The sequence below is a fragment of the Melospiza georgiana genome, chromosome 3 (genome assembly GCF_028018845.1).
Source record: "Melospiza georgiana isolate bMelGeo1 chromosome 3, bMelGeo1.pri, whole genome shotgun sequence".
NCBI classification, from domain to species: domain Eukaryota; kingdom Metazoa; phylum Chordata; class Aves; order Passeriformes; family Passerellidae; genus Melospiza; species Melospiza georgiana.
In genome coordinates, this window is record NC_080432.1 from 83,233,494 (window position 1) to 83,249,929 (window position 16,436).

Here is a 16,436-nt window from a genome sequence, read left to right on the forward strand (position 1 = left end):
TGAGCCTTACTGAACTATTTAGATCTCAGTTCCGTGTCTGGCCCTTTAATATTTTGGGTCAAACCAGTAACCTTGATCTAGCTACCCCTGAATTTTCAATCTAGAGTCAAACTTTGGAAGCTTTGTCTGTCTAGAAAGTTTCCCTCTCTAAGACATGTTGCACTCAAAAATTTTCTCCAACAATCAAGAGCTTTGACCACTCCTACAACACAGAGGTCATTTTTGGCAAATGATAATGGCAAAGTACAGAAAATATAGAGAAGAGGTGAAATTGCATTCCTTGGAAGCAGAAGCCGCTCATGAACATTAGAACTGGCATTCAAATGGCTTTTTTTTTTTTTGTACTGCAGGTGATTTTTTTCTGTCTCTTCCTAACCATAAAACAGTAGGAAGAGGTGAGACATGTCACAGAGCCAAGAATTAACATCTTGCAGAGAGCTTTTTAGTAAGACATATGTACACTTCCTTGTCAGCAAACTCTGCAGGTTTGAGACTGAGTTATCAGCCACAAATAGCCATGTATACACATTTTGGAAGTCAAATAGCTTCCAGATTATCTTTTAAAGGTAGCCACAAGTAATACAAAGTAGACATAGACACTTCATATAGTGATAGCTTTACATAGTGTCCTCATGGATACTATAGGTTCAGGAAGACATTGCTCATGGAGGAGATGCTGGACCATATTCCAGAAAGTAGAAAGCAAGCCCTTTTAAAATACTGAAAGGAGAGATTGACATGGCAAGCTCCAGTGCAGAACTGGGCCAAGAGCAAACTGAAATGGCTAGATCTGTTTTCATCCCTTCCCTTGGGCTACTAAGCTGAATAGTTTACAAAGCAGAGAAAGTCATTCACAGTCCTTTACAGTACAATTTCTAGTGCCACATAGTAACTGAGGATTTACTGCACTCTCCTGTGAAATTTTAACTGCCATAACAAAGCTTTATGTTGCAGATGATCAACACTCAAATATTTAGGAATAATAATAACAGTAAAAAAGACATTTTACCCTCCCCTCCCCTTCCCACAGGGGACCAGTCTGTCTTCTTACAACTAGGGGTTGATCTGACCCCATGCAAACATTTACAAGGTGTTTTTTTTTAGTGTGTGGCATATACTTTTTGTATAATGTTTTGCTTAAAGAAGGGGAAAATCCCACTTCCTGCAGCATATTGCAGGGACCAGCAAACATATCCCTTCATCCCTTGGACCAAATATATGATGCTAAGACTGTGCAGGTGCTCCAGAGCTGACTCAGCTGCTACACGGTCACATTGTGCCTGTGAAATGCAATTCATCATTGCGTTTGTAGCTCCTGCTTGATTAATATTCAGTATTTAATGTCAACACCAATAAATTAGGATTCAGAAGTGTTGCACTGCAGGAACTGCAAACAGTGCTGCAGTGATGATGGCCTGGGTTAGTTCTGTGAGATCTGTTAATTCAAGGGGAAATTCATAATTACCAGAATAGGTGTATGGTATTAACTACCAGCTGCGACCTCTTGGGATAACAGTGATATGTCACATTTAAAGGAACTACGCATTGGATTTCCAAATGGCTATGATTGTTTCTTCTCCTGTATAAACAGTACTTCTATCCTTCTGCCATCCATATTTGCAATAATGCTCTAATTGTGGTGTTACAGATATACAAGGTTTACTGGATTTGGGAAGTACTTTGGCTTAGATAGTTTTAAACATTTACTTCCCAAGTGCATAGGTTTCATCTTAACTAACTTGCTCAAGAAAATAAAAAATTACCACGGCATTTTCAATATCTCTTGGTCTTGTAACCTTTTCTTATTTGAAATATTGTTTCATTCTCTTCCATGGACAATTTTTTCAAACAAATCTGCCTTTCCCCCTAGTGTTTACCTAATGGCAACCCTGTTTTCACCTTAGCTTTAGTCCTACATATGACATATTAAGCAATTCCCATTACAGCTACAGTTTGAGACTCAGGAACACTTAATGGCCAACAGACTCTTCCCTGGTGGAGAATGAGGATTCAAAGGAAACATTTGAGATTATTTCACTTTCATTATTTTTGTTAAAAAAAGTTTGCACCTTGAGGTGTCATGAATACCCCTTCTTGATCTTCCTTTGCCTTGTCAGACCTGGCCAGCACAAGCAGCTGAGATCTTTGCTCTATTTTCCCTGCATCTCTGTGCAACGCTTTTTTAAAAAGAGAATATACTACTATATTTTTCTAAGCCTTTCAGACTGCTGTAACATGATCAGGATTCTCCTGAATCTCTATGCATTCGATCTCTTCTCTTTCCTTCCTTTTGGCCCGTTTCTTTTTCTTGTGGTGCTTTTTGGAAGGTGGGAAAAAGGTTAGAAAGACGGGCAAAATAACAAAACAGTGCAGAAGTGTGCAACTGCCGGCAAGCAGCAAGCATTTGAACAGTGTGAAGGTCAAGTTTGAAGGCACAAAGAGGAGGGGGACCAACCCGATAAGAAAGGAAGAAACGTTCTGCAAAATGGCTGTCCCATGCTCTTGGAGGGAGTTCTTTATACACTGAGTTCGGGTGTGCTCAGTAGCTAATACAAATGTATAAAGCAGGGGTGCACAGTGATCTATGGCAAAATTCAAAGTGTAGATAAGGCACAGTATAGAAATGCAATCCATGTCTACATTCCATAAGGTCATCAAGCCAAGGACACCCAGCTCTATTGAGGTGACACTGAGGATTAACCAGAAATTTCCCAGAGGGTGGATAACCAGGAAAAAGGTCAGTATTAACACCAGCAGGATGCCAAAACCAGAAATCAGGACGGGCATAGTTACTGATAAACCATAGTGGTCCATGAAAACAAAAGTAGGGTTGAACACAATGAACTTGATGCTCTGTATAAGAGAAAGGGGCCTCAGCTTCTCCAGCAGTTCCACCGCTTCCCTCTGTGTATTTTCACTAGTCCTGGCCACAAGGTACAGACGAGAAGCAATTATATTGTTCTCATCTCCAGCTTTGGAGAAAATGATGTCATTTTTGAAGTGCTGGAATTCTGGCTTTTTTAAAAAGGAGCTCTGGAGGATGCTGATAAAGTCACTTTTGTTGGTTGCACTGATGTTACCCACTCGAAGGTATTGGTAATACTGCTCAATCCAGGACACGGTGTTGAACCCCTGGCTGAGTGTTTTTAGGTCTTCTTGCACAGTACCATTCCAGTACTCCAGAGGTTCATAGATGTAGAAGCCGATCACGGGGCTGTAGTTGCTGAAGTACTTTTGCTGTATGAGGGCATAGGAGACGCTCGGGGACTCACTGGCAAGAAGGTTGATGATGTTGGCTCCGTCATTAATCTGTAAGCACCCCATAAAGGAGAAAGAGGCATAGATGAGATACAGTATCACCACAAATGGCTTGACGTAGATGTTGGTAATCCACTCGTTGTAGTGCTCTCGGAGGAAATGCTGGATAAAGTGGTGCTGGTACGGGTTGGTCTCGTGGTGGGAAGTGTGCTGATGGCCGTCGTTCATCATGGTCTGGAACCACACGGGTTTCCGGTCCAGGTATTCTGCCGAAGGGATTTTACAGCAGAAGATGCTGTGGTACCGGTTCTGCTCCAGCTGGCCAGCAAAGACCAGGCAGGAGCCAAAGAAAGAGAAGATGTAGAAGTAGTTCAACAGGATGGAGACACACATGTTCTGGCAGAAGACTTTTACAGCTTCGATGTTGGTGAAGGGGCTTGCCCCCATGCCAAAGGCTATGAAGTACAAGGAGCTGGTCATGGTGTAGGAGACCATGACATCTGAGTAGGCGTCTGCTACTCGGTCCTTGAAGGGCAGATTCTCCCTGGTCCGACGCCATCCTGAAAGAAGTTCAAACACTCCTTTGGTTCCGTGACCTGAAATGAGAAAACAAAGTTTGTATTTGAGCATAAATATAGGGGGTCCAGTCATCCCCCAGGTGTTTCATCCTCCAGCAGTAAAAAAAAATGTTGTCAGCTAAATTTTGTTACATTTTTGTCACCGGTTAAACAAATGGAAAACTCTTAAATGTCTGTCTAAAGGTAAAGAACACGTTCACCTGCAGGTGCTGAAATTTACAGTCCTGACATTCTAAGACTCTACATGCTCAGAAAAAAAATGAAGATACTAATTGATTTTAGTGGACATTGAATTACTTTCCAAATGGACTGCAAATACAGGAGAATGTGAAGTTTGGTTCGAGTCTGGGGTTCATTTTAAAAATTCCTTTTTTCATCCTATTACAGCTTTCAAGGTTTAAGTGATTCAACTTCAAAAACTTAAAATACAAGTAACATTTTCTTCCAAAGAGTATAAATTAAAGGGATTATTTGAGAAATGAGTGGTTGTGACCAAGAATAGGACACCTTGTTTCTTTGTAAATAATGAAGGAAAAATTATGCTGTAAATACAAATAACCAGAGTAATTTGTATCATGATTCTCTGCCTACTGAGTGAAATTGGAGCTCTTAATGATAGCATGCAAATTTGCACACTATGAAAATTGATATGCCGGTGGTGATGGTGGAGAGTAGTGTACTGGATAAGTCATTGGTCCACATTTGTTATCTAGAAAATATATGGGTTTATTTTCTGTGATTATATCTGTGTCTCTTTCTGCTATCCAGAGCTCCTCCTGGTGACGAGGAGTTCTCTTAGCTCATGTGAGAGGACATTCAGAAAAGTCAGATCTGGTCAGTATTTCATGACAGGTTCTGACTTTGTATTCCATTCATAAGTGTTTTTGGGGTATGATATTTTAATAAACTAAAATTTAATACAGACTTACTTTAATTTTACTCATCATAGTCACAGTCTAGGAAGTCTACAGCTATTAAGTTTTGTGACAGAATGATAAAGCTGAAGCTGATCTTATGGAAAACTTTAACAAACAAGTTATATATCATATATACATACTCGTATAATGTGTATGTTGAAAAGAATATATACACACGTGGATCTTCTTTTTTCATTTATCATTAGAGAATTTCAACTTGAGGGAAAATAGAAAAGCCAACATTCAAAAAACCCATCCAAAATGGTTTGGCTTTTCAAATAATAATTAAAACAATTAAAAAAATTAATTAAAACCACAAATTTGAATTTGGATTAGAAAATGAAAAGGTCTCTTCACTTTGGATCTAGCCCTGAGAAAATTCTGGCTAGTGTAAGGAGACACACTATGAGCAGAAAAAGAAATAGGAGTAGATTGCAGATGTTTCTCCTCTGTTTGTGAGCCTTCACTCACTGTAGTAGAAGAATTGCATGAACCAAAGCAGACACAAAGCAAATTTTCTCAGATCAAACCCAGAAATATGACAACAGGAGATTTGCAAATAACCAAGTGTGTGCAATGAAAGGTCTGTTGAGTTTGTCTTTAGATTTAAATTGTTTGGATTCATACAGCCGCTTATGTTGCCCAAAGCAGACTCCTGACAGCCGTTCTAGGCAGGGAAAATTACAGCATAAACTGTCAGGTTCTGTGAATGTTACCTGCTCTACTGCAGATCAGTGTCCCCAGTGAAAGATAAACATACATTGGTACAGAAGTCTTGCAGCTAGCAAAAAGCCTGTGTGGAAATGCTGCTCTCTTATGAGCCAGCATCTCAGCTCAGGAGGGACCTTGAATTCCCTGGTAAGTTTAGGGTGAGTTGTTCAAATTCTCAAGGCACAGCTGCCTTGCACACTGTCATTTTTGGGCCATCAAGCAGGAAGGATTGTCTCCTTCAGCTGAATAATTCTGCAGAATCAAGTGACTTGAATGCAATGTTTATATGACTGTAGCAAGTGTCTGTCTCCTGCAGGTTGTGGACCAGGCTGGTCACCATTTCAAGGGCCCATGTCCTGGCATGGCTTCATTTAATGATACACAAACCAGAGAACCATTTAGGTTGGAAGTGACCTTTACGATCATCGAGTCCAACCATTAACCCAGCACTGCCAAGCCCTGCACTAAACCATGGCCCTCAGTGACACATCTGCACATCTTCTAAATGCCTTCAGGGACAGTGGTTCCACCACTTCACTGGGCAGTCTGTTCCAATGCTCGACAACCCTTTCAGTGAAGAAAATTTTCCCAATATTCAACCTAAAACTCCCCTGGAGCAACTCCAGGCCATTTCCCCTGGTTCTATTGGTTATCACCTGAGAGAAGAGACAAACCCCCCACCTGGCTGTCCCCTCCTGTCAGGAGCTGTGCAGAGCCAGAAGGTTCCCCCTGAGCCTCCTTTTCTCCAGGCTGAGCCCCTTTCCCAGCTCCCTCAGCTGCTCCTCCTCAGACCTGTGCTCCAGAGCCTTCCCCAGCTCCTTTCCCTTCCCTGGATGCACTCCACCACTGGAATGGGTGAAGCAATGCTCTACCAGCTCTATCAACAATTAACAATAATATGGACTTTTCTCTGCTTATTCCAAAATCTCACTTATCTGCCCTGCTGAAAGTTTTTGTTCACAGTTGCATTTTTGTCATGTTTTTATTGTTATCAATTTATAAGCATTAACATATCACATTCTCAGTGATGAGTACCTGGGTGCATTTAACCTTGGGGTAGTTACACAGTAAATAATAGAGTTTATTGTCAAACATATGTGTGAAGAGCTATGCAAGAGTATGCACTAATGTGTGTACTCAAACTTGTGATAATGTTTAAAATTAAAACACTCTAATTAAGCTCTAGGGCTTTTTGCAATTAGAAAAAATATTATCTCAAGGAAAAAAAGTATTGGTATTTGTAGCTTTTTTGAGTATCAAAATTGGCACTGATTTTCTTATGATTCTTATTGTACAGAAGTTAATTTCATTTATTCCTCTTTTACAAGAATCTTCATTTCTATCACACAAACACAGGTATTGGGGAACAGAGAACAGTAATTCCCTTGCTGACACAAAAGGAAATCTTTGCCTGACTGGTTTGCCCATGTCATTAGTCTGATACCAAGTTTTCCAGTCAGCCTCTGTTGCTCTCCCCAGATAAGCAGGTCTATTCCCTTCTCGCAACAAGGATACAAATCCATTTTTCCTGAATGTCTTCTGACAGTTCTCAAGATTCAGACAACATAGTCACTCTATAAAATTCTGTTTCTCCAGCCTCATTCCTAATGCCACAACAACACTGACAGTGGAGTTAAGTTCACTGAGCAGTTCTAGGAAGGTTCAGAGGGTCTTTGGCTCTGGGTCAAAACTGCCAAGTTTCTCTGGTAGTAACATGACATGAATGAAGTACAGCAATTTTTTATTTGCTGGACAGGCAATGGCCTATGACTACTTTAAAGGAAAGGAGACAAGAAATTTTTAGTCCATTATTTGTGAGGGTAGGAGAACAAGAAAGGGAGGCCACAGAGAAGATGAAAATAAATAATGCATTTTTCTGCCTCAAATTTAAGAGCAAAATATTAATTATGAGCAGATAAGTTGGAGGAGAATAGGGACAGAAACAAAAAGAGTGAAATGAGAGATTAAAGACAACTTGGTTGAGTTAAATTCAATCAACCTGGAGAAATGAATCAATTAAAAGTTAAGTCAAAGAAATCTCTGAACAATTAGAAGTCATTTCAGGGGGTAAATGTAAATGAGATGGTCCAAGAAGAATGGTAAGAAGAAGCAAAGTATCCATCTTCAAAAAGGAGGACTGGAGCACTGTTTTGAAATGGGGCATGATTTTTTTTTTACTGTATCATAGAAAGATTTGTTTTGGAAAGGACCTTTAAAATCACCTAGCTCTAGACTTCAGTTGTGGATGACATTTAAAAAAAATGGTACAAAATAGGCTGAATGTTCTGGAGAATAAAACCAGCAAACAATACCCTGTTATTTGTACATGAAAATCAAAGAGAAAGTGATTGAGTCTAATTTTTTCCCCCTCATAGACTGGAATGCCAGTGAGGACTCAACAACATTCAACATAAAAAAAGGTATAATACAGACAACAATCAAATCTTTCTCATTTCTACTTGAGAAGGAGAAGTCATTGGTTTCATTTGGAAAAAAATCCCCCAAAACCATTAAATTAGATATCAGGAAAAACAAAGCTTTCTTGTTTTCTTTAAGCTTCATTAAACTCTGGAACACACAATCTAGGAGGTGATTAAATCTTCTTCATTGCGAGTCTAAAGGTCAGATTAATAAATGTTAATGTAGGTGCTGGGTACATCCTGTCTGTGCTGGGAGGCAGATTCTGCTCACATTCCTGAGGTCTCTTTCTTTAGTACCATCATACCTATCTCTGCTTAGAATGCTTAGGATTTTTTAAACATGAAAAACAATCTGTCTTCAGTGTTTTCTTAACCAAATCATGCTTATTCAGCATTTAGCTGTTCCTTCTGTCACAATCAGTCAGCTTCTTTGGACAGGAGTTTGACATGCATTTATCACTCCTCATGACAGCCACTGGTACCCCAATCTGAGGCCACGAGGCTCTGCTGGAAGGAGAGCTGCTGGCTGCTGCCAGCTTTGGTAAACTTTCTAGGAAAGGAGATCAGGATGACTCTGCACTTTTTTTTGAATCAAGGCGTAAAGAAGATTATTTGCTGCAATTGGTGACAGCAGTCAATGTGGTGATAACCTTGGCCTGTACATTATATTTCAAACAAACAAAAAAAGTCTTAGAAGTGCCATAGCACAGACTACTCAGCATTTCTGCACTGAGAAATTCAAGTGTTGTACTCAGTTTTCATTAACAGCCACACATGTAACTTGTAATGTATACAAAGGATGAGGAGGCAGCTTTCTTTTAAATCATAGTAGTGGGCAGGAAATATATTTTTACATTATAATTCTTTGCTGTGATCCAATGGAAATAAACTTTACATTGTTTTACCTAGGGGGAAAATACCTTTTTTTTTTTTCCTTTCTTTTCCACAGGGGATAGGCAATTAATGTCCTAGAAAAACTTGTCTAGTTTTGTCTAATCAATGCCCCCTAATAGCAGGGGCCATGATCATTAGGAGCATATTGAAGTGCAGAATCATTGAATTTTTAAATTACTTGGATTGAAAAGGACATTAAAGACCATTTAATTCCAACCCTATGCCATGGACAGACATGCCTCCTACTAGACCAGGTTGCTGGCTCTTTGGACTCTCTTATCCAGATTTATTGATTAGAAAATACACCCCATTTTAGAGAGTTTAGGTTCATATCATCATTTTTTTTTTTATGGAGGAAAAACTTTGCATCTCAACACACTGCAGTGGAGCATGCATTTGTTGTTCTGCCAAATCACTAATAGTAGTGTCATTAATATTGGTATCCCCACTTACATTTAAAAACTGAAGCACAGAGATTAAAAAAATTAATCACAGTCACCAAGGACTCTCTGGATCTCAGGGAGAGAAGAAGCAATAGAAAAAAATTATTAAACCACTTCTTTATGAAGAGTCAGTAAATCCTTAGGGATTTTGATGAAGAAGGCAGAGAAAATTTGAAGCTTGGTCATACTTTAGGGAGCAGTAGGAAATGTGTACCTTAAACTAGATCCCATTCCATAAAGGTAAATCTCAGAACATTGCATCCAGCTAAGAAGTGGACCCTAACCACAACACTGAGTATAGTCCCAGTCTGATTAAGGAGAAGGAAAAGATAGAGAATAGGTTTTCAAACTAATCTAAAATGCAGGTAGGAAAAAAATGGTTTTAATTTTACATCTCTCTAGGTACTTGTAAAGTGATGGCAATTGAGTTGTTCACACAGTTGGGTTGTTGACAATTTCTTTTTTACTTAGTTTTGCCTTGGCTGTTGTGCTGCTTTAGTGGTAACTGGGAGGGTCTGATGAGGCAGGTGAGGAACTAAATCACTCTCATAGTTTAGGGGGTAAACTCAGGTTTACCCTTTCTCCAGAATCTCCCACTAGAGGCAAAGTCAGACCTCATCCTGCCAGTAAAATCCCTGGGATGGTTCAGACTTTGGGGATAGAGGGTCTAACTGTGGCAGTGATGCACGGATGAGTAGCATTGTCCAAAGGGAGGAGTCTCCTTGAGCAGTAGGAATTTTCAGTATTTACATCTTCTGAATGTCACAGAGCTTACAGCAACTGCAGCAAAAAATGAAGTTCAGTCAAGATCTCCTGCTGAAGCTCCTGCAGAAATTTTGTTTTCACTAAACCTATACTTCTTTATTTCATTTGGTATGTGGCATTTCATGATATTTAAAAGCATTTAAACAGAGAAATTAAATCCTTTCAAGGTCCATTCTCTTGTGAGGTCACTACATGCACAATTTCTTCTCTAACCAGATTGTGTAGAAATGCTGACAGAGGGGTTTTACACCCTGCTGTGCCTTTCTGTCTTGAAAAGTATTCTGGGTAGAATTCTTCTTCTAAGTAACAGATCTCTATCATAATAAATTGTCTCATTTTAAAACTAGGTTTTATAGAAAGAATATTTAACCAAGTGCAATAAAACCTCAGCCAGCTGAGCCCTCATCCTTAGTGACAGGGACCTCAGGGAAATCTCCAGTGCTGCACAAGAGATTTCATTAATGCTAGATTTTAGCACTTCTGATAAACACAGAAAATGCACTTAAATCCACCACAAATATCAGCAGCAAAGTCAGTTTTATATAATAGATACTTTAATTTCCTTAAAAATATTTCTGCCAGACTTTGCCATACGCTGGAACTTGTCAATTCTTCCAGCTTCCAAATTTTGATGTATCCCCATTACAATATGAACCTCATTTAAAAAGTAGCAGTGCATCATGGGACACTCCTGTTAAATATACAGACTATTCCTTCATGTGTACTCTGAGTAATTGCATTTATTTCTGCTTGCATGAGCACTTCTGAAAGCTTTTTAAATAATTCTGAGACTTTCCAATGAGACCAAAACATAAAAGCTTTGGTCTCCTGACAGGCATTTTGGGGAAGCCTAGCAGACAGCAACCCCATGATTGTTTGAGGCTGAGGAGCAGTGAGCAGAGAGGCAAACATTTGATTCTGTCTGCAGTTGGCTGTATAATTGCATTTCAGAAAAGATCAGTATCAGCCTAACACTGCTCCCATGAAATTCTGCCAGCTTCTCAGCCACAGCCCAGCTGTAGACACCTGTACAGGAAGGAAATGGTGTGAGGATGTAGCAGTCACAGATGTAGTTTGTCCCTTGCCTTCCGACCTCCTAAGAAACATCAAGATATAAATTAGATTAACACCATTCTGTTGGAAACACAGATTACAAGCAGTGGTTAATGCTCTTTTAGTCTCCTTTCTGATATGTTCCCTCTTCAGGTAATTCATTCCACAGACCTTGACAGCCCCCTCATTGTACCCTTTCCAATCCAACTCAAAATAAATGCCCCGGACTACACACAGAAGCCCAAACATAAGTAAGCAACTATGGGAACTGAGCTAAATCACATGGAGATCATTTACTTACACATCACATCCCTCTGGCACATCCTTGATCTTTCATCAGTTTCTGTCTCTCATTTTGGAGGCAAACACTGTTATCCCTGTTTACACGGAGACCACCATAGAGGGACCTTGATCTTGATTTAAATTAAGAATAATTAATGCTAACAAGAATTTGGCATCTCTGATTTTGAATCTTATCCAGTTTTGGATCTTTCTTATTCAAAAGACATTTCCAGAGCTCCTCCATAAGCATCCCTGGGTAGAAGCCCAGGATGAGCCCTGGAGATAAGCCAAAGAGCTGCTAGTCCAGACACAAACATGTTTCTAACTAAACTGTAATGACACTTTGTATTCAAGGTTGTTGCAGTTCATTTTAAGGTAGAATTTTACAATTTTTTATTCCCAGACTCTTCTTCTTTTTTGAAGGAACAGAAATATTAAATAGCACCCCCCCTGCACTGAAATAGAGCTGAACATGGAGAATGTTTCAATGGATGTGATTAATAGTTGGGAGATTTAACCTCATTAAGGGAGATTTACGTTTGAGCTAATGTATATGCCTTGCAAATTGTACATAAAGTTGGAATCCTGCTTAGTTTTCTGCTGTGCTTAGCAATTAATTAAAATGCTTTTGCTGTTTCTCATTTAGCCTTTTAATGAACATTGTAAGCAAGAACTGCACATATGGAAACTGCTATTTATTGATGAGAGTTTAAGTGACATATAGAAAACAAGGTAATGAATTTAGATCAAGTCATGAATTTATTGTACACTTATTTAGGTTAAAAGCATAGGATGAATTTGTGGCACTGATTGGAACATTTTATTACCTGGATTTGATAATCCAGTAACATCCAAAAGAATAAAGTATAAGTGAGACTCAAGAAAGGAAGATGTTTCAATCAAGTGTAGATTCTGGAATCCAAAAAAAATAATCTGCACTTATTATAGAAACAATGTTTGGTCATTTTCTGCTTTCTGGCAAAGATGGAGCAATAATAGCTTCTTCAAAGAAAAATGCTAAAATAACTGGAGAAGTAAATAGACGTGAAAAAAGATATGTCCAAAAAATAACCTTTGCCTTTGTAAGTTTGAGCAAATGAAGAGAGTGAAGCACTGCTTGAACAGAGTGGGACAAATTCCTGGAGTTTTATCCATGAGGCAAGTGTATAATGTTGTCAGTGGTGGGACCCAGTTGTGAAGGGAGGAAACTTTTACCTTTCAGTGACAAGATCCATTTGTCTGCACAATCTGAAGTCTCTGAATTGCAAGATCCTGACATAACAAGCAATGAGCAGAAAAAGGTCATTCTTCAACTTTCCCCAGTGAAATTATTCATTGTAACAACCAACATCTCCTTCCTGAAACAGATGGAAAATCATCTGGGAAAAGCTTTGTGGGGATTTATCTCCCTTTGAAAGGGATATAGTCACTCTGTTCATGAATATTTTCCATACATCCCCAAAATCTAGTTGGGCACCATCTTTTCACTAGGTGTGGAGCTGGTGCTGGGGTTAACTTGGTTTAAAACTCACTAAAGAGAGTGAGTGCTGCATCTTGGCTGAAGTAGCTCATTTTCAATTGCTACCCCAGGGACAAGTTCCAGCTGAGTAAAGCAGGGCTAGCCTCTACCTTGATAGTTACCAGGTCAAATCCTGTCAAATTCCTACTAATGATTCCTACTTGGAAATTACTCTAGCTGCTGACACTGTGGTGCACAGTGCAATGTCTCTGTTCCTCCCCTGGACACTGAGATTTCCACCCAGACTGCTTATCTTGATGTAACAGCACACCTTCACTGCAATGAAGAGAGCTTCAGACAAAGGGAATGAACCTGTCTGCTGACAGGGGGATATTTTTAACAGTGTTGTTAGTGCAGGATTTGCTGACATTTGTTTACTTCAGAAAAGGGATGGGAAGGCAGAGGGGGAGGTGACATGGGCCTTTTGCTTCTGTTTGCTGGTAGTGAAGGAAATACAGGGACTGACTCAGCAACTTGAAAAATAGGTATTAACTCTCCCTTTCCCTTCCCAAAAAGCCCTATTCCTGCACTGCACAGGAGCATGGGAGAAGGCTGCTCCACTGCCCTTGCCAAGCCTGGGACAGCATCGGGATCACTGCAGCACCAGGGCTCTGGATCAGGCCGTCCCACCAGTGGGACTGCTCAGGCTGGGAAGCATCCTTACATCCCCATATCTCCACATCCTCACATCTGGCTGCCCCAGATCACAGGCAGCTGCCAAGCAGCTGATGCAGCACCGTGGCTGCTGCCCTGCTCTGTGAAACACAAACTGAGCTGCTCACACAGCAACGCTCTCCCTCTCCCACATTCCCTGTATGTCCCTATAAATTAAGCCAGGTTGCCAATACAGGATGTGTAGGTTACATATATATTATTTATCAGACAGCAGTGACAGGCAATGCTGTAGATGCAGGAATTCATTCAGACAAGCTACCAAATGGTTATAAAGGTGCTCAGCATTCCTCTTCACAGCCAAAAGACTTTTCTTGGACCTAAGGGTTTCCTCTCATTAGACAAGGGGTTAAAAGCAAAATGAACCAAAGAGAGAAGAAATGACTTATCTGATGACTGGAATAAAATAATTCTCCTTAAATTTTTTATGCAGTTTTATTGAAAAATGAAAACTGCAACACACATTGATGCTCTGCCTGCTGCTCCACAGCTTGCAGCTACTCTTGTATCAAATTGGTTCAAACCCCTGCAACACTAATATGGACCATTCAGCAAGTTAAAAGAACTTGCACACATTCATGGAAGAAAATTGCCCAGAAAGGGTCAATAAAGTCAGAGATAACTTATTTGGACACACAAGTCAATGAGCCAAGAAGCAGCAGGAGCCTTGGGGAGTGTTTTGGGAGAGTATGGCTTGATGCTTGATCTGTTGAAATCCCCATTTTTAAAGCACTTGCCATTGGTTGCTATCAGAAATAGGATGCTGAGCTAGATAAACCCTTTGGCCTGAGTCAGTCTGAATGATTTTATGTTCTTTTGTATTCATGGGGCTGACTGCATTAAAATCCAAATGCATGAGAAGCATGACTTAAAGTTGTGCAGCTCATCAGGCCCTTAAATCTGGTGTTTAAGTTGTTTACTTTACTTGTTTTAGTATTGTAGCAATACCATTTAGAAACCTAGCTTTGAATTGATACAAATACCTGCCTCATACAATACAAATGCCTGGTCTCAGGTCCCATTTACCCTTGGCACCTGTGCACAGCAATGATTAAAAATTGATTATTTTGCTGTAGGATGGTATAGCAGTGCGTGCATTGATTCCCTCATGCACTATATATATGAATGAACACCATGACCTCTGTGAGATTGTTGTGGGTATTACACCAATTTTATGGCAGGGAACTTGAGGCAAAAAGAAATCTGGTTTTAATCTATCTAGCTTTAAACTGCCTAGTTTTGAACCATCAGACGGATCCAACAGCAAGCCCACGGCATTGCTCAGCCTTGCTGTCCTCATGCAGCACAGGATTTTTATTGCTATTTATAGGCTTAAAACCTGATATCAATCAATGAATCAATCAATGTATATGTCTTCGGAAATTCATACCTTTGGTGTAGGACCAGGACACAGAAGAAGTAAACCACGCGAATTCATAGACATTTATTAAAATATGTTGCTTTCCCAATTTTTAAGATAATAAAACTTCTGCTTTTCCTGTGAGCCCTTGACTCCTTCCCATACTGTTTTTCAGCCTTTCCCCGAGTCAGGGCTGTCACCAGTGAAGGACTCCTACTCTACATGGCTCTGATTCATTCCCCAAATCACTGACCAGAGGACTCCATGACAAGATGGAATTAGACCAAAAAGCTCTTTCACAGTTTGGTAGGGCATGGCCTTACCTTCAAGCTGCTTCTCATAAACTCTGCTGCAATGGTTGTAAATAAAGCACAAGAGGAGCTTTCATTTCATGGCAAAACTCCCATAGCCATCTGATATGCTCAGTGTTGCCATCAAAAACATGAGTGGGTTGGCTTGTGCAGGACTTAAAAAAAGCCGCTTCCAGTTAGCAGCATTTAGCAGCTCATTAACGTATCTCAAACCTGACCTTTAGCAGCCCATCCCAGCGGGATGATCATTAAGCTTTTCACTTAATTATTATTCTGGCTAAACTCTGAGAATTTAAGGCAATGCTTTAGTCCTGGAACAATATATGAGACACCTTTCTGTTTTGGGGAGAGTTGTTTTTGCTCAGAATACTAGGAGCAGTGAGTCAGCTGGCTGGCCTCCCCTTTCCCATTATTATTTTGAATATCCATATTTTCAGATGGGAAAAAATTTGAACATGAGAATAGTTTGAACATGTGTTCCCTGAGAACATCAAGGAGTCTGGAGAAGTAGTGCTTACATTGATGAATCTTTTGTTGCACATACATCCCTATGGAGGTCATTGGAGATTTCTAATCTGCATCCATTCTAATGAATTAATTATTTCTAGGGTTAATTTTCTGTCACAGAGGCCAGCTGGTGCAATCTAAGTTTGTAAACTATGGTATGTTATTCCTTTAGCCTTTAGAACAGAATGGCCATGCACAAACCTTAATTTGCACCTGGGAATTATTTGGGAAAGTGCCATGGACAGAGTAAAAGCATGCCAGGGAGCACGCAGAAAATTTAATATTATATAGAAGGTCCCAGCCCTCGCTCTATTCTGTTTTCTAGTAAAGGCTGTGGCCAAATGGTGATGCTGTTCTGCCACTGCAAGTGCAAAAAATCACATTGATGTTGAATTTCTGAGTTCTGTTGAGGTACCATGTTTATATCTATAAACTTGGGTGGGGGCATCTATAAACTTAAATTTTAGATTTTACATTGTTATTTCATATGAAATGGTAATGATAAGTATATTTTCATTTGAAATGGGAAGATGAGAGTTTCACATAGCCATGGACATTGCAGAAACACAGTGTGCTCATTCAGTTTATCAGACTTTTATAGCAATGGCTTCAGTGGTTGAAAGCACCCTCAGCTGGTGGTAGGGCCGGGGGCTGCTTTACTTTATAGGGTGACTGACACAAAGGTGTCCCTACTGCTTTAGGACCAAACCCTCTGCTGTTTTGAGCCTGTCATTCCCACTTGCCTT

The 16,436-nt window shown here is 39.9% G+C and overlaps 1 protein-coding gene across 1 annotated transcript in view; it reads right to left on the bottom strand.

The window, feature by feature from the left end:
* Positions 1 to 2,075: 2,075 nt before the first annotated feature.
* The window catches only part of PTCHD4 (patched domain containing 4), an 80,360-nt gene continuing 65,999 nt past the window's right edge, over positions 2,076 to 16,436 (bottom strand). Inside the window, exon 3 of the mRNA XM_058020589.1 lies at positions 2,076 to 3,854. Coding sequence (XP_057876572.1) covers positions 2,221 to 3,854 — 1,634 coding nt within the window. The 3' untranslated portion in view covers positions 2,076 to 2,220. The remainder of the gene's footprint in view (positions 3,855 to 16,436) is intronic.